General features: G+C 34.3%; 1 protein-coding gene across 6 annotated transcripts in view; it reads left to right on the top strand.

The window, feature by feature from the left end:
- The window catches only part of NOX4 (NADPH oxidase 4), a 161761-nt gene that overhangs the window by 43418 nt on the left and 94912 nt on the right, over positions 1-23431 (top strand). For all 6 annotated transcript variants that reach the window (XM_026015242.2, XM_072726154.1, XM_072726156.1 and 3 more), the window contains 3 exons: positions 2648-2728; positions 20738-20954; positions 23171-23335. In XM_026015242.2, coding sequence (XP_025871027.1) covers positions 2648-2728; positions 20738-20954; positions 23171-23335 — 463 coding nt within the window. The remainder of the gene's footprint in view (positions 1-2647; positions 2729-20737; positions 20955-23170; positions 23336-23431) is intronic.

Here is a 23431-nt window from a genome sequence, read left to right as displayed (position 1 = left end):
ATGTCTTTGCATAGTTTTTCAGGTATGTCTTAAGGAAAAAAATCTAGTTGTACAATGTCTGGGTCAAATAGTAAGTAATTTTTACAACTTTTCATAAGAATTAGAAATCACACACAAAAAAAGAGAGAATTAGAAATCACCTTACAGAAAGACAAATTAAATTTCTAACATTAGTGTGCATGAGCACCAATTTTGTGGACAGAAATTTTCTTTTAGTTTGGTAAAGCATTCATTAAAAAACTTTCATTTTTCAGTTTTTGGTATTTTTGAAGGAAAATTAAGGCATCTGACATATTTATTTGCAAGATTGAAAATACATGAGTTCTACATCTAGAAAAAAATATCCTTAATTGAGAGATAGTCTTGTACAATGGAATATAAAGATCAGCTTCTATTTTCAACTAAGCCATTACATTTATGCTCATAATAATTCAGTAAATGTTTAGTAGTCTTTAGTTTTTCATTTCTTTATTTTTTAAAAAGATTTATTTATTCACCTTAGAGCATTTGTGTACATGTGTGAGTGGTGGAGAGGGATAGAGAAAGGAGAGGAGAGAGAATCTCAAGCAGACTCCACACTGAGTGCAGAGCCCAACTTGGGGTTCAACTGCAGAACCCTGAGATCATGACCTGAGCTGAAATCAAGAGTCGGCCACTTAACTGACTGTGACACCCAGGCTCTCCCATTTTTCAATTCTTTAAAGGATATTATTATAAAACCAACTCTACTATTCTCCAAACTTTTTGGGGGGGAATCATGGAGGGTTTTTTTTTAAAGATTTATTTATTTATTTAAGAGAAGTTGAGGAGAGGGAGAGGCTGAGGGTGAGGGAGAGAAAATCCTCAAGTAGATTCTCTGCTGATGCAGAGCCCACTGTGAGGCTTGATCTCATGACCCTGAGATCATGACCCGAGCTGAAGTCAAGAGTTAGATGCTTTAAATAACTGAGCCATGCATGCACCCCTGGAGGAATCATGGAATCCCCAGGGAGTCCATGGATCATTGAGATAAACTTGTTTTAACCTTTTCTCTTTGCCAGTGAGGAAATAAAGTATTAGAGAAATGAAATGAATAAATGGCTCCACATTTTGAGTAGTTGAATACAGTCTAGTAATTCACTAATGATTCAATAGTGGTCAATCTATTAAAATAAGTAGTATATTTTAACAGCAGGTGATAGGAAAACAAACATTTTCATCTCAATAGATTTTTAAATGTTGGTGATTAAATCTGAGCTCTAGTTTTGAATTAAAATAGGTAGAATAGACTAAGAATTAATTTCCTTTATAGAATTAAAAAATATAAAAATCCAGAACTAAGATCATATTTACCAAAGAAACATAAGATGAATTCCTAAGAAAATTATGGAAAAAACCAGGTGATATTTTTTAATTCTACCATTATTTGTATATGTTAAGAAATAAAACACTTATAATATTAGAAATAGAATTATTAGAAAGCATGCAACAAGAAGTCATCATTATTTCCTGAAAGGTGCATGTAATTTTCTAGCCAGAGAATCTAAAGGAATTATGGGGAAAAAAAGTGTTGTACCAAATTAAAGAGTTGAAATAGGTTAATGAACCCAAAACAATATTAAAAATAGCGTCAATGTAACAGCTATTATCAGTTTGAAAATTGAATAAAATAAAAAGGTACCACTCACAATTGCAACAAAAACATAGACTATCTAGGAGTAAACTTAATAAGAAACTAGTTGAAAGCTATACAGAAAAACATAGACCTTCACTGAGAGAAACAAGTAGAGATTTGAATAAAGACTGTGTACTATAAAGATGGAGTTCTTCCTCAATCAGTTTATAGGTTGTTGCAATTCCAGTCAAAACTCAAGATAGATTATTTTGTTTGTTTTTGAATTTAGTGAAGACAATCCTGAAGTTCATCTGAGGAACATCCAGGGTACATGTTTCAGAGAGGAGTAAAAGGGGAAATGTGGCTGACTAAACATTAACATGATTAAGCTTCAATAACTTAAAACAGAATAGGACTCAGGTGCAAAAATGACCAAGGAATTGAATATAATGATAGAGTTGATAGAAAGCCCTAGAAGGGCTTTGCTGAATAAAAAAGATGCCATTACAAACTTATGAGGAAGATAAGGCTTAAGTGAATGAAATTCTTTTCAACTTGTGGTTCTCCTCCAGAGCAGTAATACCAAGGTGTTATTTTTAACATATATGCCGTTCAGGAAAAGAATATAAAACTTTAATGAGCATTTATTTAATTTCTCTCAATTTAACTTTCATTGGATTACTCTCCCAATATGTATTGCAATAAGAGCATTATTTTTTTTAATGTCATTTGGAAAATTGAGAATATTGATCAAAAGGACAATAAAAGTACATGTTAGCAGCCTATTACCTACTTCTCAATCTTACATCATAATAACTTTAAAATATTTTATTTTAATTCTTTTCATGTATCTTTATTTGAAATACACAGAACCTTCAAAATTATAAAGTATTAGTTATAATTTTGTCAGTTCTCTCTTCATGGTATGTTAACACTTTGATACCAATAGGTAATTCTGAGATGAACTCCTATTTTAACTTTCTTCAGTTATGACATGTGTTTGAAATAATGGAATGTAAAGTCACATTGAAATTAAGTTATTTTTTTTTTCAGAGTTTCTAACTATGACATCTTCTGGTATACTCATAATCTCTTCTTTGTCTTCTACATGCTACTGATGTTGCATGTTTCAGGGTAAGTTTAAAAAATATTTTAAAATATTTTTTAAAACATGTATACTTAAAAATGAGATAATGAAAGATAAATCTATAGGAATTTTTATAGGAAGTGATAAAATTACTTGGTTACTAGAATCGAGGGTAAAAATAGTGTTCTATTTTTAGCATAGTATATTTTAATGAAAGGATAAATGTGTATTAAAACTGAAAGATTTTAATTTTCAGTCCCACAGTATTGTACTTTTTTTAAAAAAGATTTATTTATTTTGGAGAGAGAGAGTGTAAGCAGGGGAGAGGTAGAGAGAGATAGAATAACAGAGAGAGAGAGAGAGAAGTAGACTCCTTGCTGAGCATTGAGTCCAATGTGAGGCTTGATCCTATAACCCTGAGATTACGACCTGAGCTGAGATCAGGAGTCAGATGTTTAACTGACAGAGCCACCCAGACATCCCTCTATAGTGATATCCTGATCATCTCTAAGAGAAAGTTAGGAAGAAGTGAGGACTTCAAGAAGGTATTTTAGTGTTTGTATTTTTAGGAATTCCTTATGTCTTGCTGCTGCAGAATTTGTAACAACGGAGTTATCAATTTTTAGTTTAAAAAGGCCTACTATCCCATAGCAACATTTTTCTAGATTTGTCTCCTGGGACAAGGGAAATAAACACAAAATAAACTATTGGGGCTACATCAAAAGAGAAAGCTTCTGCATAGTGAAGGAAACAACAAAAATAAAAGACAGCCTACTTAATGGGAGAAGGTACTTGCAAATAATATATCTGATAAAGAATTAGTATCCATGATATATAAAGAACTGATCCAGAAAAGTGGGTAGAAGACATGAGTGTCTTCTTGAGTGGCTCAAGCAGGTAAGGGTCTGATTCTTGATTTTGGCTCAGGTCATGATATCAGGGTCATGAGATCAAGCCCCATGTTGGGCTCTTCATTCAGCAGGGAGTCTGCTTGAGATTCTCTCTCTGCCTCTCCTTCCTCCCTCCACCTTCGCTCATGTGCACTCTCTAAAAAATAAATAAATTTTTTAAAAATGGGCAGAAGACATCAACAGACATTTCTCTAAAGAAGATATCCAGATGGCCAACAGACACGTGAAAAGATGCACAACATCACTCATCAGGGAAATACAAATCAAAACTATAATGAGGTATCACCTCACACCTGCCAGGATGTCTAAAATAAAAAACAAGCAAGAACAAGTTTTGGCAGGGATATGTAGATAATAGAAACCCCTCTTGTACCACTGATGGGAATACAACAGTGCACAGTGCACCCACTGTGGAAAACAGAATGGAGGTTTCTTGAAAGTAAAATAGAACTACCATATGATCTAGTAGTCAAACTACTGAGTGTTTACTCAAAGAATAAAAAAAAATACTAATCCAAAGCTATACATGCACTCCTATGTTAATAGCAACATTATTTACAATAACCAAACTATGGAAGCAGTTCAACTGTCCATCAATAGATTAATGGATAAAGAAAATGTATATATATCTCAACAATGAAATATTATATTATTTGGCTATAAAAAAGAATGAAATCTTGCCATTTGCAACAGTATGGATGGACTTAGAGAATATAATGCTAAGTGAAGTAAGTCAGAGAAAGACAAATATGATCTGGCTCATATGTAGAATTTAAGAAACAAAACAAATGAGCAAAGGAAAAAAAGAGAGGCAGAAACCAGGAAACAGACTTTTTTTAAAAAGATATTATTTATTTATTCATGAGAGAGACACACAGAGAGAGAGAGAGGCAGAGACATAGGCAGAGGAAGAACCAGGCTCCATGCAGGGAGCCTGATGTGGGACTCGATCCCTGGCCTCCAGGATTATGCCCTGGGCCGAAGGCAGGCGCTAAACCGCTGAGCCATCCAGGGATCCCCGGACTCTTAACTAGAGAACAAACTGATGGTCACCAGAGGGTAAGTGGTGGGAGATGGGTGAAATAGGTGATGGGGATTAAAGAGTACACACATCATGATGAGCTCTTACTATTTTTTTATTTCAAGTTTTTATTTAAATTGTAGTTAGCATATATGGTATAGAATACATACAGTGCTCATCACAGATGCCTTCCTTAATACCTAGCCCATTCCCTGTGCATTCCCATCAGCAACCCTCTGTTTGTTTGCTGTAGTTAAATTAAGAGTCTTATTCGGTTTGTTTACCTCTCTCTCTCCCTTTTTTACCTTCCCCTGTGTTCATGTTTTATTTCTTAAATTTGACTTAAGTGAAATCATATGATATTTGTCTTTTTCTGACTAAATTATTTCACTTAGCATAAGACCCTCTAGTTCTATCCACATTGTTGTAAAAGGAGATTTCATTTTTGATTGCTGAGTAGATATATATATTCCATATCTTCTTTATCCATTCATCAGTAATGGAAGTTCACCTCTTTCCATAGTTTGGCTGTTGTTTATAATGCTGCTATAAACATCAGGGTTTATGGAACATTGACTAATGTATGGAATTGTTGAATCACTATATTGTACACCTGAAACTAATATAACACTGTATGTTAACTCTACTGGAACTAAAATACAAAACTTAATAAATATATATAAATAAAAATAAAAACAAAGTAAAAAGGCCTAGCCATAATAATAGTTGTAGAGAAAGCCAGAGGTTTACAATGACCGAAGACAAGTTTCTGTCAAAAACAGCAGAAAATCAAAAGGAAAAAAAGAAAGTATCCTAAGCTTATTACAAGGAATATACCCCCAATATTCTGAAAAGTGTGTCAACCCAAGCAGTTTACTCAAAGATACAGTGCTTAAAATAACGCATTAGCTTATAGTAAGGAAATAATACATATGTATATGCATATAACTGCATGATCACTGGAGTGGACCATGCTTTTGTCTTGAGACTCACACTAATATGACACAATAGGCCATTATCTGGCATAAGGTTCACTTGATTGAATAGAATAACAGAGGACAGGAAACATAGAAGGTCAATAGGATAATGTCAGGTCCTTCTCCTGTGGGGATCCCTCTGGCTGGTTAGGATTATTTCCCACCTCCTCTTCCTTCCCTCCTGTGTGGTAACTCAGTTTTAAGGTGAATAAACCACATAGGTAGGCATGGACTACCTTGCCTTGTGTAAGGCTCATGCTCCACAGAACCAGTATCTCAGTAGCAGGCCTTATCTCCTCAAGGGATGCCCTCAGTTGTAAGAACACACTGCACACAGGAAACTGAGGTCTATGAGTCCTGAATGGTTTTATAGTTCACTCATAGCCCCCCTGGTTTAGATGTATTCCACCAAGAATAAACAATGTTGCCTGGAAACACAGCTGGCATTCCCTATTTATCATGGCCCAAAATGTTTCCAGGGAGACAGTGTTTGGAGAACGGTTCAGATCTGCTGTTAATCCTTTCCTCAGAGTATTTTTATAATGTACTTTGTCAGTACAGTAGGTTGTATACATAAATTACTTATTTCAGGGTACATGTTCAAAATGTTTTTTTTTTCCCCTCTGATTTTGAAGACCGCTGGCTTAGAGAGCAGTATTATATTGGTCTCTCTTGTATGTCTTGGCTCAATTTGTCCTGTACCAGGTTCCAGAACATACTGTTGTAGAGCATCTGAAACATGGCCACACATTATTATCTAGTTGTCATTCCTGCCACACAAAGATGGCCACGGTCTGAGGAAGCTCTGGGTTCTGTTCTTTTCCCTTTGTGGAGGGAAAATATGTAATCTGTTCAATGGAATATTAGGACATCAAGAAAGCTCTCAGTACAGAAAATTTGTTTACATTCTGTTATTTAAATGACTTGTTTGCCTGTCAGGGCTATTACCATAAAATGAACCATGAGTAAGCAGATGCTACTAATGTTAACAGTAATTTAATAATGCTTAGTGTGTGCCAGGGTTGAATTCAAAATGATTTAAGAAATTTTTATGTCTTCATAGGGAAGCTTTATGTCCTCAGGGAATCATAGTTTTACAAGGATAATAATATTAAACCCCCTTTACAGGTCAGAAAAAATGAAGTTTAGAGACAGTAAGTAACTTGCTAAATAAAGTTTAACGGATGGATCCTGGATTCAAATACAACCACTCTGACTCCAAAACTCGTATTATTTTACTACTAGGTTCAATTTTTTTGAGAAAGATCTGTGCCAAGAATTTGGTGTTAAGATGTTTTTTAAAGGTTAATATCTTGATTTATCTGGGATTGTGGTCTCTCTCATCTGTCTGTAACAGATGAGAGAAAAATGCAATCATTTGTTCGTGTAATTAATTATGCATTCTTCTGCCTTTATGTTGTACTAAGTTAAAACTTAAAATATCTGTTTCTTTGTAATTCAAAATAGTCAATTTTTTTTTAAAGGTTCAGGAGTTCAGACAGATTTCTTAAGTTTTAAGAGGCTTGTATTGAGAGTTCTTTCTTCATTTTTTGGACATAAAAGAAGGCATATTTAAATTTTGATTTTACTTTTGTAGAACAAGGGTCATAAACAGAAATTGAATTTAATTTATGCAAATAAATAACAAGAGGCATCTGCAGAGTGAATTTTATATAATCTCATGCCAATCTAATTATTACAAACAAGTAAAAAACAATTATTCTAATACTGAAATCAGTGTCATTAAACAAATATATAATCCCCTAAGCCTTCCATAGTATACATTTTTTATGAAATTAAATTTTTATGAGGTAAAATTGACAAAATTATGTGTATATTATAAATTGCAAATCAATATATTTTAAGTATACAGTGTGATGATATGTATATATGTTGTGAAATGATTACCCCAACCAACTGAATTAACACATCTAACACTTCAGTTATCTTTTTTTCCCCCCCTCTGGTGAGAACGTTTAAGATCTACTCCCTTAGGAAATCTCAAGTGCATAGTATGGTATTGTTAACTATAGTCATTATGCTGTGCATTAGATCTTCATAACTTATCCATCTTATAACTAGAAGTTTGTAACCTTTTGAAGTTAAATTTTGAATAATGCCACATAGATTATGCGTCTGGTATGGGAAAACCTACTAGTGGTAAATCTTACACCTTTTCAAAATGGAACATTTCTCAAAAAATTCTTTTATTGATAAAAGATCTAAGTAAATCTATTGTTATCATTTGTGCCAATGTTGAGAACTTAGACATTTTTGCTTATGAAATACCTTGATAATTTCATTCTCTAGCTTTTGGTTATATGAGTAAATAAAATGCAGTTATTGAAAACAAATTACTTGGATTTATATTGAAATTTCTATTAAAGAATGTGCTTTAGATAGGGAAAGGAAATCAGTATTTTCTGGGCATTTGTTATTTCCATCAGTGTGCTAAGTACTATAATAAGGTATAGAGGAACAATATAATGTATGATCTTTAGTATCCCAGATTGGTAATTAATTTGGCATTAAAACATCAGTTGGAAGAACTAGAGAGAATTTTAGACTGCCTATTTTCCAGGGATAAACATATTTTATTTTTAAGAATTCTAGTAGTTCAGAATTGAAGAATCTACGTAGGCCAGAAATATTAGACAATTTTAGGCTCTGGGGATGAAGCAATTAGAGATTGTTGACTGATTTCTCTGCCTAAGCAGACTTTTGTAATAGGACGAGCAGTTGCTTCCAATGATTTTTGAAGGTCAATTTTGTTTTCATAGAATCTCAAATTTTGAAGGAAGCTTAAAGGAAATCTCGAATAAGATGCCTTGAGTCTCCCATACAATCTAAGTAAATATCTAATTTTGAAAAGCCTACTTTGTCTTTGAGAAGCTCTAATTTTCAAAGTTCGTTTTCTTTTGAACCAGAATTTTACTTTAATTTAATTCACTGATTTCAATGTCTATGACTCTGTAGGGCCATGGACATTGAGCCCTCTCCTTTAAATTCTGTTCATCTATTCCTTGCTTGTTGATATTTCAAGTCTCATCATTATTCCAAACTTAAAAAAATATATATTAGTAGTTAATATTCACTGAGAACTAGCTTGTACCTTACTAATGTTTGATGTCATTAAATTATCCCAACCCTGGTAAAATCTGCTGCTGCTGCTGTTGCTGCTGTTGTTATTATTATTATCATTATTCTCATTGTCCAGGTGACAGAGCAGGAGCAGTGGTAGGCGAAGTAACTTGTTAAAAGTCATGGGTAATTAGTACACGAGTTTGGGTTTGAACCCAGGGACCAGATTCCTGAATCCACCTTTTTCACCACTAACTTAAGGGAGACTGCAGTTTGGAATGCTTCCCTTGTATCCCTTTTAAACCAAACTAAGTGTGGTGCTCTTGAGGTATATGATGTGACATTGGCAACATGGAAAGTTTATATTTTTTGCTCCAAATATTATAGCCATTATTTAGGAACCAGTTGTCTTGTTCCATGATTACCCATGCCCTTAGCTTAACACAATTTTCATACTTGTTACCAGTACTTTAGATTTTTAAAGTATTTATAAGCAAATCTATTGCATGACACCCTAAAAAAATTTCATATACACTAAACTCAGTGGTCAAATGTATCTTTAAAATATGCTAATTTTCCTTTCTAAGAGGTCAGAAAAGCACAGCAATTACGAGGTGTATCATTAGTAGCTGTACAACCTTGCCAGATAATTTGTCCTTTCTTTTCCTTAACTATTAGATGGGATTAATAAAGTCACTTACATCATAGGGTTGTTTCAGGTTTAGATAAGTAAATATAGCAATGTAGGCATAATATTGACATATTCAAGTATTAGCAGGAAAAAGTATACTTGTGCCAATACTAATAGATATGTTAGGAAGAAACTATATTTAACTGAAGAATCTTTTTTTTTATAAAGACACAGCATTTTTGAAGAGCCCATATTTCCCTATCTATAAAGTAATTTGATGAAAGTATAATGAAAACTGCTTAGCAGATCAAAGAATGTTCCTTAAAAGGGCAACAATTTTTATAACACTATGAGGTCTCAAAACTTCAGTTGATTTTAACAATAAAGGTTTACTTTGAGACTTACAAGACAAGCCTCCTCCTGAGGAATTTTTTTCTTTTAATTTTTAATACACCTTTCTAGGAGGTTGCTATTTGTATGCTATATTAAAGATATTTCAATTCAGAAGACATTTGAGGAAAAATAGCCAAAACTGTTTCCTCTTTTCAGACATGAATGTAACTGGACATTTCTTTATTTTCATTTGAAAAACTCATCAGGAAGAGATATATACTGCCATTCTCACTTACTGATGAAAGGGATATTGGAGGGAAAAGTAATTATGAACGTCACAGAGCCTCAGCTGAGGACTAACCCTACTCCTTTGACAGGCATGTGGAGGGAATGCATTGTAAATGAGATTTGGCACCCTGGCCGCTCAATCTTACCATAGTCAACACCCACTGGCTTTAGCTTGAAGTGTTAGGTGGGTAGTGATTGTATTTTACTTTTTTATTTACATGAGAGAGGAATTATAATGTGACAATTCTGAAAAAGAGAGGGGGAAGGTCCTCCCTAAATGCATGTATGGCAATGAGAGCCAATTAATTGTGTAAATAATATTTTTGTGCTAGCTCTGCTGGACTTCTCAGACTTTATTTTATTATATAAATTGATATATATTATTTGTATATTACATAGTACATTATTCTTTCATACAGAGCTCTTTGCCATTTGGGACTACTTGCTGGCAAGACTTCATTGTAGAGCGTGATTTTATTGTTTGAATCATTTTTTTCTAGGAGGATTTAAAAGGAATGGATTTCTATGTGCATGTTTCTAAAATCATTCATTCTTTAAACTAGGCGAACACAGCCTTTGTCAACAATGACATTAATGACCCAGAGGCACTGTCAGCTTCATAGAAGTTTAGGCTCAGGAAGTTAGCCAGTTAGACAAATATTTATGAAGTAAGGCTTATTGTACTGGCTTATCCTCCCTCTACTATGCCCTTAGGAGGAGGAAAGTATGCGCATTTTGTTGGGGGATAGAGGTGTTTATGCAATTTGGATAAGTGTTGAAAGTTGCTGATTCTCAAATATCTTCTCTTTTAGAAGCCATTTCCACTGAGGGCTCTCTTCACCCACTCTGGCTATGGGATCTTCCTTCTGGTCAGAGGCGTTTGTGCCTGTCATTGGGAACTTGATGAAGCCCAGGGAAAAGAAGGCCCAGAGGTGTTATGTTAAGCCAGTTCTATTCTAGCATTGAGGAAGAATTATATATTTCCCATACCTTCTTTTCCATTTTCTTTTCCTTGCCTCTAGATTTTAATTGGCTATATAATGTACTGCCCAAACTAGACACTTCTGAGAATGAAATGGGATCCTATTAATAGTTAAGCAGTGACTTGTGAATGAACCAGGACATCATAACGGTTATTCTTTTCTATTCCTAGGCATTAGGGGAAAGCTCTAGGGAGACTGAATCACAAAACAAAACTTTACCTCAAATAGGGGCTCTACATGAGTTTTTGGGAGCCTAGAACCTTCAAATAATAGACACAGTAGATTTTCCTAGCTTTGTCCTACAGTACAGATCACAATTGAATGTCCTCCACCATGTTAAGTGGAAGGTTGAGGACAGTCATGGCTAAATCTTTTGTATACTACCCATCACACATAAAGGTAACCTGTTCTGAATAGTTTCTAGATGCTTAAATTCCTGTAGGTGTGCATAATTATTATAAATGATGCCCTTTATTTCTACCTCAAAGTCCTACTTCTCTTTCAGTAGAGTAGGAGTTCTCTACTTGGATTCATAATCTCCAGGAATCATTGAATGGCTGCAAGGGGATCCATGAATTCCTGGAATGCACCCCTCCCCCCCCCCGCCCCCGCTCCATGCACAATGTGTGTGTGTGAATGTAAATATATATATTTATATTTAATACATTACACACACACACACACTAGCTTTTATTAAATTTCCAAAGCCGTATATGGCCCAAAGGAAGTTAAAAGTAACTGAACTAAATGAAGCCTCTTAAAGCTAGAGTTTTACTGGAGAGCTGTAATATTACATTTATACATTTTATGTCTCCACTTCCGTTTTATCCAGAGTTAAAAATAATAGATTGTGGGGAAAATGAGAAACACTGGGGCAATTTTCTTTTCGCATGAGGGCTTCTGTAAGGAGAATTTACCTGATAAATATGGTTTTGGACCTGCCAATCAATCACATTATCATTTTAGAGGATAATAATGATAGTAGTTATAATTATTTCCAAGGTTTATATAATATTCAGTATGTATAACTTATGCACACATACATATATATACATATCTACCCCCCAGATGCACGCAGAGTTGTTTTTTTAAAATCTCATAACACTATGAGGTAAGTACTTTTATTATCCTCATTTTACAAATGGGAAAATGAGGCACAGAAGGTTAAATGAAATGATTATTTAAAGCCACTAGCTAGGGCCTGATCGGGCTGGGGATTCACCACCCACAGTCTGACTCCAGAATCTACGCATTTAATTTCTCATCTTTTTTTTGAATTAATGAATTATTTATACACGGTTTGGAAGGTACCTTGCTTATGAATGCAATATATTCATGTCATGTGAATATCTGGGATAACTGTCTAATTTATCTATAAAAGTTGGTGATTATATATGTGTATTTTGTGTTTTGAGCAAGAAATTCAATTTTATTATAAGTTACATAAATTCAAGATTTTGAAGATGAAATTATGGGAGGCCATAAGACAGGATGAAGAAAATGAAACTTTTTCATATTGTTTTATCAATGTTTCTTAAAATGCTCAACTTTGTTATGGCACATAATAAATATAACTTTATAATAATTCTAATAATAAAATAATATCTATGTGATACTTTAACATCCAAAATTCTTGCAGGTAACTTGAAAATAGCAATGAAAAAATCTGAATTCTAGCCTAGGGTTAATAAAAATACAGTGGAAGAGACACTCTTACCAGTATTCTTGTTACACTGTGTCTTTGGTGCTTCATTCAGCCAACAGGTGGCCCACATCTTTTCAAACCTGTTATCAAGCCTTAGAGTAGTGCCTGTCATTTATTGCGAACAACAGAGAATAAGGAGAATGGGAATTGCACAGAAAGAAAAGAAAGAACCTGCATATATACTCCTTGAAAATACCCGGGTCGGGGGGGGGGAGAGAAATTCACACAAACACCGTATATCCAGAAGTACAGAATAGTATACATTACATAAGATCTTTTTTTTCATTATATAAGATCTTATGTAAAAGATAGAACATCAGGCTTTAGCTGAAGTGGTTGAATGGTAGAAAAGTCCAGTGTTCTCTTTTCCCTACCCCATTATGTATCTGTGAGTTCCAATATGAAGGAAAAAAGACAATATGGCAGGGATATATCCTAAGTAAATTGCAGTGTTTTTGAGGATAGGAATGTTTCTTACCCATCTTTACCAATGGAATCCATTTCCCAAGTTATCATTGAGTATGTGCTGGATTAAATGAAATTGTATTAATTGGCTCTTAGCTAGGAATTTGTTGTCCTTCTAGGTCTTTCCAGTGTTCCTCAATTATTAAAGCATTGCAGATAATAAAAAATAATCTGTGTATTTGTTTAAATGCCATTGGATTCCCATTTTTGGGACTGTTACTTATGTTTAGTGTTCTCTGGGTATAACTAGTATATCAATTCCTGTGCCAGAGGAATTAGTTTTTAAGTCTTGACTATTTTGGTTGTCTTACAGATTGGCACATTTTTGTTGGAGATTTTTTGTGTAATTCTGTGGCTAAAAATTCTTTGGATCACAGAAGAAAAAAATTCATCTTTTGTTTTCTTTCACTTTTTGGCTTTTGAATTTTTCATCCATATATATAGAGAGAACACAATTCCTAAAGAAGGAAGACTAAAGATAAGTCTTTCTTATCTGGAACTCAAGTCTCTCTCACATAATATTTATATATTCCCATATGTTAATAATATAGTATTCTGTACAACTATGGTCTTTAAGATATGTTTTCCCCCTACTTCTAATTTCCCATTCATATCATTGATTTTCATTTTTGTGTAAAAAATAATTTTTCTGTATAGCAATTCTGAACTAAGGTCTTAATGATTAATTTACTTTTGCTGATATTTTATCCTGGAAGCAGGTAGTCATAGGTGTGAGGTCTTGTGGCAGTTTCTCCCATGAGGATTCCATATGTATGAGTGGATTGATATAGTTTTACAGAGCATTTGCACATCTATAAATTCATTTGTGTTGGAAGCTATCATTGTTTACAAATTTTGAATCTAAATTGTGAGTTTACTTTTTCCCCACTGTGAGGATAGGAATAGTTAGTTTCAGACCAAATACTTTCTCACATAATTTTAATCTCACTTTTCCTTCTGGGATCTTACTCATAATAACAAGTGGTCTTGGCTGGCAGTACAGAGTAAAAAAGTTGGGGAGGAAGGAGAAGGAACAAGGGCTACATTTAAGAAATATTTTTAGTACCTTAGTGTTTTTCTGAGATGTGAAATAATTCTTTTATTCCCACTGCCATTTTAGTGAAGCCTGAAAGCAGAGCATATACTAACAAATACTGGATGCTTATACATGTTTTTCTTCCCAAGAGATTAAAGTCCTTTGCTTTATATACCTGTGGAGTCGAGAGGAACATGTACTATCTCACTTTTTCAGCTGAGGAAAGTTTGTAAAATGACCTTTTAACTTTACATACTTAAGGAATGTTCCGGTCTTGATCCTGCGTTCTTAGGCTCCAGGGATTAGTTTGCCAGTTGCATAGTGTCTGTGGCAGGCTACTTAATTTTCAGGGCTCACTGCAAAATGAAAATGTGAGGCCCTTTGATAAATTTTTTTTAAGTATTTCAAGATAGCAACAGAACAGGGCCTTTCTAAGAGCATGGTTCCATGAGACTGCAAAGCTCACACACCCATAATGCTGGCTCTGTCTGTGCTGCCCAGTTTTGTACCTTGGACAACACCATCAGCACGAGCTAGTCTCAGTATGTGCTCCAGTCAAGCTGTAGGATGTGAGTACTCTCAGGGATCCATAGCAAGCATCCAGGAAAGAATGAAGAGACAAGGACATGTCTAAACCAGACAAAGTGGAGATGGAAGTAAAAGCTTTGATCCAATATGTACTCAAATGCTAAGAGGTTCCCAGATGTATGCTGGATCCTTAGCTTAGGAAAGCACTTCACTTCAATATGATGCTAACAAGTAGGTGATAACTTGACTCCCTTGATAACTTGTGTGCTTGGATTAGAATTGGTCAGGGTCAGGGCAGGGCTGAGATCTCAGGTTCAACTTAGCAATAATCAAGGAAGAAGAGGAATAACATAAGTTGCAGATTGATTTAATGGTATTTCTTACAAACGTGAATGTGCTTACATGGGTTACTCTACTAAATACTGTCTAACATCTAGACATCTTTTTTGAAGTTGGACTATGAGTTCAAACTCCCCTCTGTGTCATGTGGTTTAACAACAACCAAAACAAAAAGTTGTATGTATACTTCCAGTCATTCATGAATTCATTCAATGAATATATTTTGAACACTTGCTGTAGATTACAGGCACTGTTCTAGGCACCAGCAATGCAGCTGAGGCACAGGACAAATCCATGACCTTAAGTAGTATGCATTATAGTAGATTCCACAGAAGTCAGTGAATTCCAATGGGTTTTGAAATAATAAATTTGGATGTGTTTTCCTAAGCTCTTTTTTTTTGTACTTTAAACAAAGTAAAAAGAACAGTCAGAAACAGGTTGTTCTATTTTTCTCTTTATAGAATATAGGAAAAAAGTAGGTTCCTCATAGGACAAGGATTTTTTTTTCTCTGCTTTAAAAAAGGATTAAAATCACAAACATAAAGGTTACGTAAGTGACACTGCATTTGTTAGACATTTTTAACATGCAATTAAAGTAAATGATTTCGTGATTCTCCTTTTGGCAGGCATGGCATTTTGTGATACTTAATTTTTGCCATAAAATATTTTTATGACTTCTATGTTGTAACCTAATGGGATTTATTCTGTGTACTGTATTATTTTTTCTGACTTTGCCACTTAAATGGTAGTATAACTGTAATGCCTCTTGAGGATAAAGGAAAAAAAGAAAGAAATCTATTTTCTGAAACGCTGTTGAGTTTTGAAAGCACATCTTGATATCCCTATGAGTACAAAAACAATAGCATTTACAACCATGTATTTTGATACACTTTAAAATCCTTGATTTCTCATGATAGAAGAACGCTAGACATTCCAAAGATATTTCAGAATCTCTTCTTTGGAACATAATACAACTAAAAAATGAGTAATAAGCATGTCTATTCTTAAATTGTCTGTGTGCTTTCTTCCCCTATCCCTGCTGTATCATCATCTTCAAGACCGTTGATCATTCATGGACATTTTTTCCCTTCTCATTTTTCCTTTCAAATTATTTATCATTTAATTATGAAAGATAACAACAGTACATACAAGATTGTTCTCTTTATTTTAACTTCTATGCATTTGCTATATGCAAACAAATTATGTGACTATTTGCTTTTAAAATCAATGCACTAGGGATCCCTGGGTGGCGCAGCGATTTGGCGCCTGCCTTTGGCCCAGGGCACGATCCTGGAGACCCGGGATCGAATCCCACATCGGGCTCCCGGTGCATGGAGCCTGCTTCTCCCTCTGCCTGTGTCTCTGCCTCTCTCTCTCTCTCTCTTTGACTATCATAAATAAATAAAAATTAAAAAAAAATTAAAAAAAAATAAAATAAAATCAATGCACTAGAAATGCATTGAAGGTCTACTATGTGCCAGAAACTTGCTAGAGGGCTGACAGGATTTGGCAGTGAGTATGGACATACAGGGTTATATAAATGCATGAGACAAGCATGCACTCAGCTGGGAGTCTGCTCAAGATTCTCTTCCTCTTCCTGCCCTTACCTCTGCACATGCACACACGTTCTCTCTCTATATAAAATATTTTTGAAAAAGCCCTTTTTAATGGAGAGCTCTATGTTATCTTGAGCTACTCTCAAGCTAAGTCGCATAGGTTACCTTTGTCTTAAAACCCCATTAAAATGTTCTTTTCTTTTTCTCCTTCTGTAATTGTTGTCATCAAAGAAACATGGATAAGATAGAAAAGACCTGTAGACAGACAATGATAACAAAAATATCACTCATGAAAAAAAAAAAAAAACATCACAGAATCTCAGGTTACATTTGGCTAAATAAGATGGCAAAGATACTGATGGGTTCACATGGAAGGACACTGGCAGATTTTGAACTCCGTGTTGAAAGGATAAGTATTGGGCATACCAGACAGATGCTTCATGCCTTTCTGCCTATTTCCATAAACTTTATAACAAATTTGTGTGGTAAAGACCAGTGGCCCCATCTTAGAATGAGTGAAAATGTTTGGAGCTGCTGTCTGCCCAAGAGCACACTGTCAGCCCATGGCCATATCAGAGACCCCTGTACTAGGCTTCCCCCAACCCTCCATTCTTCATATGTACCACATCCTGAAATTAAAGACCAATGTGTGCATTGAACAAACATGTACAGCTCTATCTGGTTATAGATTTGGAAAAGGAGGAAGTATACTTCTAACCAAACTAATAATTTTACATTATTTTTCAAGTCCAATTAAATGCAATAACTTACTCTTTCATTGTACTAGTAAAACATAGAATTCTAATTTTTTTTGTACTGGTGCAGAATTTCTTGAAATTTTTAGAATATGCATTCTTAGAATATGATGTGTCTTTAACATTATCTTTTGTGCCCATTAAAATAATTTCATTCTGAAAATTTTTTAATAGAAATGTAGACTAGATATTTTTGGATATATTTGGATTGAAAGATAAATATCATATATCATCTCTTTAATCCATTTACTTCACTGTGACCACATTTGTTAAAAGTGAATTATGTATTATATGTGATTTTTATTGTTTTATGATTGTTTTGAATCTCTAGTATTTAATTTATTCCAGCAGACATAATATATATGTCTAGAGTTTAATGCAATCTTTCCAACTACAAAAGAGCTTTCAGGAACATGGAACTCTGTCTATATGCCAGACAATGCTGATCTTTCTTGTTGCCCACATCACTGAGACATACTAGGCACTCCTAAAAGGGATTTTAGAATCTTACATATCCCTTGAAATACCAAGAATAGCAACACTTTGTTGGACGGAGCTGGCCTGAAGATTTGTACTGCATGGTAATGTTTGTCATTCTAAGGATCATTAGCACAGGGGGTCCTGCCCACCTGAACACTTAAGACCATGCTTTTGCATAACGTTAAGCAGCGTTCTTCCAATACACACACGCGCGCGTGCGCACACACACACACACGCATGCGCATTATCTGACTTTATTTCCAGACTTTTGTTCATTCTGAACCCACTTCTTTGATGTCTACTTCTTTAGCCAACTGGTTTGGTTTATATGATATAAGTTTTTGGAATGAGGTTCCTGAATCCCATGCTTAGATTACCATTTAGCTAATCTCTAACCTAAAAAAAGCCTTAAGTCTCTCATCTGTAATGGGCATCAAAACATCCTGTATGATTATTTTGTTTTCAAGTTTAAGTGAGAAATAGATGTTTAAAAAACCCTGACATCCTTTCTTAAATATTAATCTTCCTCTTCCTTACCTTTTTCATAGATATGTTTTAAGGATCCAGTGAACTAACATGCTGTATGGTGACAGATGAAGGGCATAGAATTTGAGTTAGAACTGAGTTTATTTTTTTTTTAAGATTTTTTTTACTTATTTATTTATAGAGACACACACACACACACAGAAGAGGCAGATACACAGGCAGAGGGAGAAGCAGGCTTCTTGCAGGGAGCCCAGTGTGGGACTCGATCCCCGGTCTCCAGGATCATACCACAGGCTGCCGGCGGCACTAAACTGAGTTTAAATCTTGGCTCTGCCACTTACCAGCTGTGTGACCCTGCAGTGTTATTTAATTTATTAAATTAGTTTCTTAATTTATAAAATGGGAATAATAATTCCGTTTTCATGCAATTGTGCGTATAATGTGAAATGTATGTAAATTGCTGTTTGGAGCCTGATGTTTACCATACATTACTAAGGTCTTATTAAATACTCTAGTCCAATTATCTGTGGTCTGACTTCCATTCAGCTTCTCCCAAGATGTGTTCTAACCTAGATTTTAAGTGTTTAGAAGTTCAGCAACCAGATTTGACTCCTTATTGAACTTTGTAGGATCACCTAGAGTAGTGTCAAGTGCATTATGCGAATCTTGTTCAGTTTCAGGCCAGTGAAATAAATGCTTGAGATTTTAGCCTACCCACCTGTCAGCCTTGGGATGGTCAGTAGGAGCAACAGGTTTGGGTAAATATTTGTAATGGAAGCTGAATCAAATTCATAGGTTTTCCAAGTATAATACCACAATGATTGCATTATATGACTAGAATTCTGTGAATGTACTTTGCTCACATTTCTATAATAACCATTAATTTATTCTGTACCTATGCCATATTTACTGCATTGTTTTAAAATATGAGTGTATGGACTGTGACTTATATAATACAGTCTGCTACTTAGATACATAGAATAACATATACTATATGCTCTCTAATGACTTTATTATGATTAGCTATACAGAAGAAAGTAATATAAAAAGAAGAGAGAAGGGCACCTCAGAGGCTCAGTTGGCTAAGCTTCACCCTTCAGCTCAGGTCATGATTTCAGGGTCCTGGTATTGAGCCCTGCATTGGGCTCCCTGCTCAGTGGGGAGTCTGCTTCTCCTTTTCCCTCTGCTCCTTCCCCGGCTTGTGTGTGCTTGCTCTCTCTCTCTCCCTCTCTTTATTCTCTCTCTTAGATAAATAAATAAATAAAAGATTTTTTAAAGAAAGAGAGAAACGGAACGGACATAAGCAAAAGTAGAATGATCATGTTGAATGGATAGTGAATTCCAGCAAAGACTGCCTTGGCCACTGCTTTTCTAATTTTCATATATTGGACCTCCTTAGTCTTATTATTCATTTTATATTTTTTGTTGCTTCAAAATATTATATTTGTAAAATAATAAAATCATTATAACTCTAATGTACTAAAAATATACTCTTTTTAATGCACTAAAGTTAATTATTTGGTAACCTGAAGAATAATTTGAAAATACGTTCTTAGCTAACTAGGAAAAATAGTTTTGGATATCCAAATTTTCATTTCTTTCAAATAAAAACACACTGATGGATTTCCAATGCTTTTCAAAAATCTTTATTTTTTCTTCAAGATTTGCTTATACAGTAGGGATCTTTTCTGATGTGCTGCACAATCTATCACTTGGTGCATTATCCTCTTGAGGTAGATCTTACTTTTTATTTATAACAACACAAACCACAGAAAGTTGAATGGTTGGTCTTAGAAGGTCACAAAATATGAAACAACCAGAATGGTACTTTAGGGTTGTAGGCTCTCCTGCCTGATTATTTTAGTTTTTTATGTGATTTTGTTTATGGAAGAATTGACAAATAAACATGTGTGGGGTCTAACTGCTATACATTAATTATTTTTGGACCAAAGGTGATGCAAGCTTCCAGTTCCTGTCCAGTTCCTGTTATTATGTTGTTGTTTTTTTGTTTTGTTTTGTTTTTTACTATATCTCTATCAATCAACAAGGCCTGTTTTATCCAGTCTTAGCCAAATCAAATATGATCCCTATACTCTCCCATTTGTGTTTGAAGATACAGCAAAAGTACTCATCATATAGTATTTATTGAAGTGAAAACTGGTGTTTTGGTTAGATGATCATATAATCATTCATATGATTATATGAATACCTAACAGAGTTGAAATAAAGGCTGTGCAATTCAAGAATTGTTGAGAAGCTTGATATATTCTTTCCTATTATATATTTGTGGTATTTGTTTAAGTATTAAAACTCTTGGTTTAGTCCCATAGTAAAGAATTTATTAAAAGTCTTAGGATTTCTCAATTACTCCTAAGTAATGTTGTGGAAAGTTAATAAGAAAAAAAGGCTATTTTCTTATACTGTATTCTCTGATTTCAATTTTGTTTTCATCTTCCATTTTTTCCCTTAATAAAACTTCAGAGGGCTGCTGAAGTATCAAGCTAATTTAGATACCCACCCTCCTGGCTGCATCAATATTAATGGAACCCGCTACCAGAATATCCACTTACCAAACTATCGCTCAGAACATTTTCATGAATCTTTCCCTGGAGGACTTTCGAAACCAGATGAACTTACCCAAAACAGATCTGTGAACATTTGTATGGAAGAGCCCAGGTTCCAAGCTAATTTTCCACAGGTCAGATTAATTTGATTTCTTTGATGGTCTCCTTAAAGTCCATATTTCCATAATTATTCATCAGCATTTCATTTAAACATGCTTTTGAAGGTATATAAAGCAATTATTCTTATAGAACAATTCAGGATGTTTCAATTGCAAGATAGCATCTATTTTTCCATTAGAGGCATCTGGCAGTTCAAGGAGAAAGACCTGTGATATTACAGGATATTGAAAATTCCTGCTTACCTGACTATATGATCTTTGCATACTGTGGTAATGGTACTTGCCAAAGGAGAGGTGACAAGGATAGTTTCCCTAGCCATTGAGAAAAATAGGTTGGATAATAAAAACAATAGCAAAAGGACTAATACTAACAGTAATTATTATTATGATATAGAATAATATTATGATATGATATTATGTATAATATTTTAAATAAATTGTAAAATCAAGTTGTCAAATGTTTGATATCTGCTAAGTACTATGCTAAAAGATACTGCAGGCATAATTTCTCTTAATATTCACAATAGCCCTTTGAAGCAATTACTATCATCCTTAATTTTCTGAAGATGAAATTATGGCTTACATACATATAATACCTCGAGCAAATTCTTCAATAATACGTGGCAGAAGTAGAGTACAAAACCAGATGTTTGACTAAAATGCTTGCTCTCGGAAAACTTCTTGCACAAATTACCCGGCGAGTGGTTCCATAAGAGCCCTAATCTTCCCATGTGGGTATGGGAGCTGCCAATGTGGGAATTAACACCCTGCACTCTTTGCCTGGAGCAGGTGGTAGTATGGGACAGTGATGTTGAATGTCTTTTTTCAGAAGAGAAGAAAGAGGAGTCAAAAAGTAGAATGAATTTGTAGATGACTCTGGAGTGAGTGTGTTGCCTTGTGTTTACTTTTTAATAATAATCCTCAAGATTTCTAATAGATTTTGCAATTTTCAAAGTTTTCTGAGCTTCACACAATGCTGTTAGGTAGGGCAGGTACTGTGATACCTGTTTTACTTCTGTGAAACTTAATGCTCCAAAAGTAAGTGACTATCTCAAAGTTGAAAGCCTGCTGTATTGCAAGGCTTGTTGTGATGCCTGCTACTCACACAGCATCAAAGTAAATATCAGGAAGAGACATAATCTGCATGGAAGGAAAAGGTCTGAAATAGCCATGTAAATAAGATCTTAAAAAGTAACCATTAAAATAAGTTTGGGTCAGAGGCCTCTCAGTGATGAGGTAAATATAATGTACATTTCTAAGAGGAGAATTGGCCACACAGGACAGGCATCTGTAATTCTGAGAGTATGCAGTGAGTTACCCTGGGATCAGGGCTATCCATCCAGCACACATTCAAAATTGGTACACTTTCAAATTCTATATAATACCTTCTGTTCATATTACTTTTATTATGTAAAAGTTGTAAGCAACATGATTAGTAGATCTTATATTTTAAAATATGTTCATATACATATTTTACACTGTATATACATTATGTATGTGTACATTATACATACATGTCATATGCATTAAAAATACCCAGAGTTGAATAAAAGGCATAGCATAAGAAAAACAGTCAATGATATTATGATAGTGATGTAGTGGGACAGATAGTAGCTACACCTATAGTGAACATGGGATAATGTATAAACTTGTCAAATCACTAAGGTGTGCACCTGAAACTAATATAACCTTGTATGTCAACTACACTCATATAAAAATAAATAATTAAAAGTAAAAAAATTCTAATAAAAACCTTACCTGACATTTTGAAGAATTCTAATTACTCTTAAAAAATAAAGCATTTTAATATGTTAAAAATTCATACACATATCCAGGATTTTCTCCTTTTTTAAAAACAAACATTGGATTGGTACTTCTTTTTTCTAAAATCATCTTTAGGTTTATTTGAAATTTAACTTCTCTTCTTTTTTAGATGAAGATATTGCATATACATGTATTATGTATTTACTGTGCACGCACAGAAGGAAATACAAAACAAAGTGTGCATACCTGTTAGTGTGGCACATCACTTCTTTTGTTTTATGTTTAGTCTTGTTTGAGTAAGTTGTAGTGAGCATCTTTGTTTTTACTGACTTTTCTTTGCATTTTGTTATTTAAAATACAGATTACAATGCCATTACTATAATGTATGAAATAAATAATTGAACAGGATATAAATATTCCTACAACAAAAATATTTCTTAAAGTATATTTTAAAAATTCTCCATTAGACCTGGCTTTGGATATCTGGACCTTTGTGCCTGTATTGTGCTGAAAGACTTTACAGGTGTATCCGGAGCAATAAACCGGTCACCATCATCTCGGTCATAAGTCATCCCTCAGATGTCATGGAAATCCGAATGATCAAAGAAAATTTTAAAGCAAGACCTGGCCAGGTGAGTCAGTGTTCAGCAACTATTATTTTTTTAATGTATTTATTAATTTTAATTTTAGGAGGGGAGGGTCCGAGGGGGAGGGAGAGAGGGGAAATC

This window comes from Vulpes vulpes, chromosome 11 (assembly GCF_048418805.1).
Source record: "Vulpes vulpes isolate BD-2025 chromosome 11, VulVul3, whole genome shotgun sequence".
Lineage (NCBI taxonomy): Eukaryota > Metazoa > Chordata > Mammalia > Carnivora > Canidae > Vulpes > Vulpes vulpes.
Note: the sequence above shows the minus strand (reverse complement) of the source record. Positions and strands in the feature narration are given on the sequence as shown.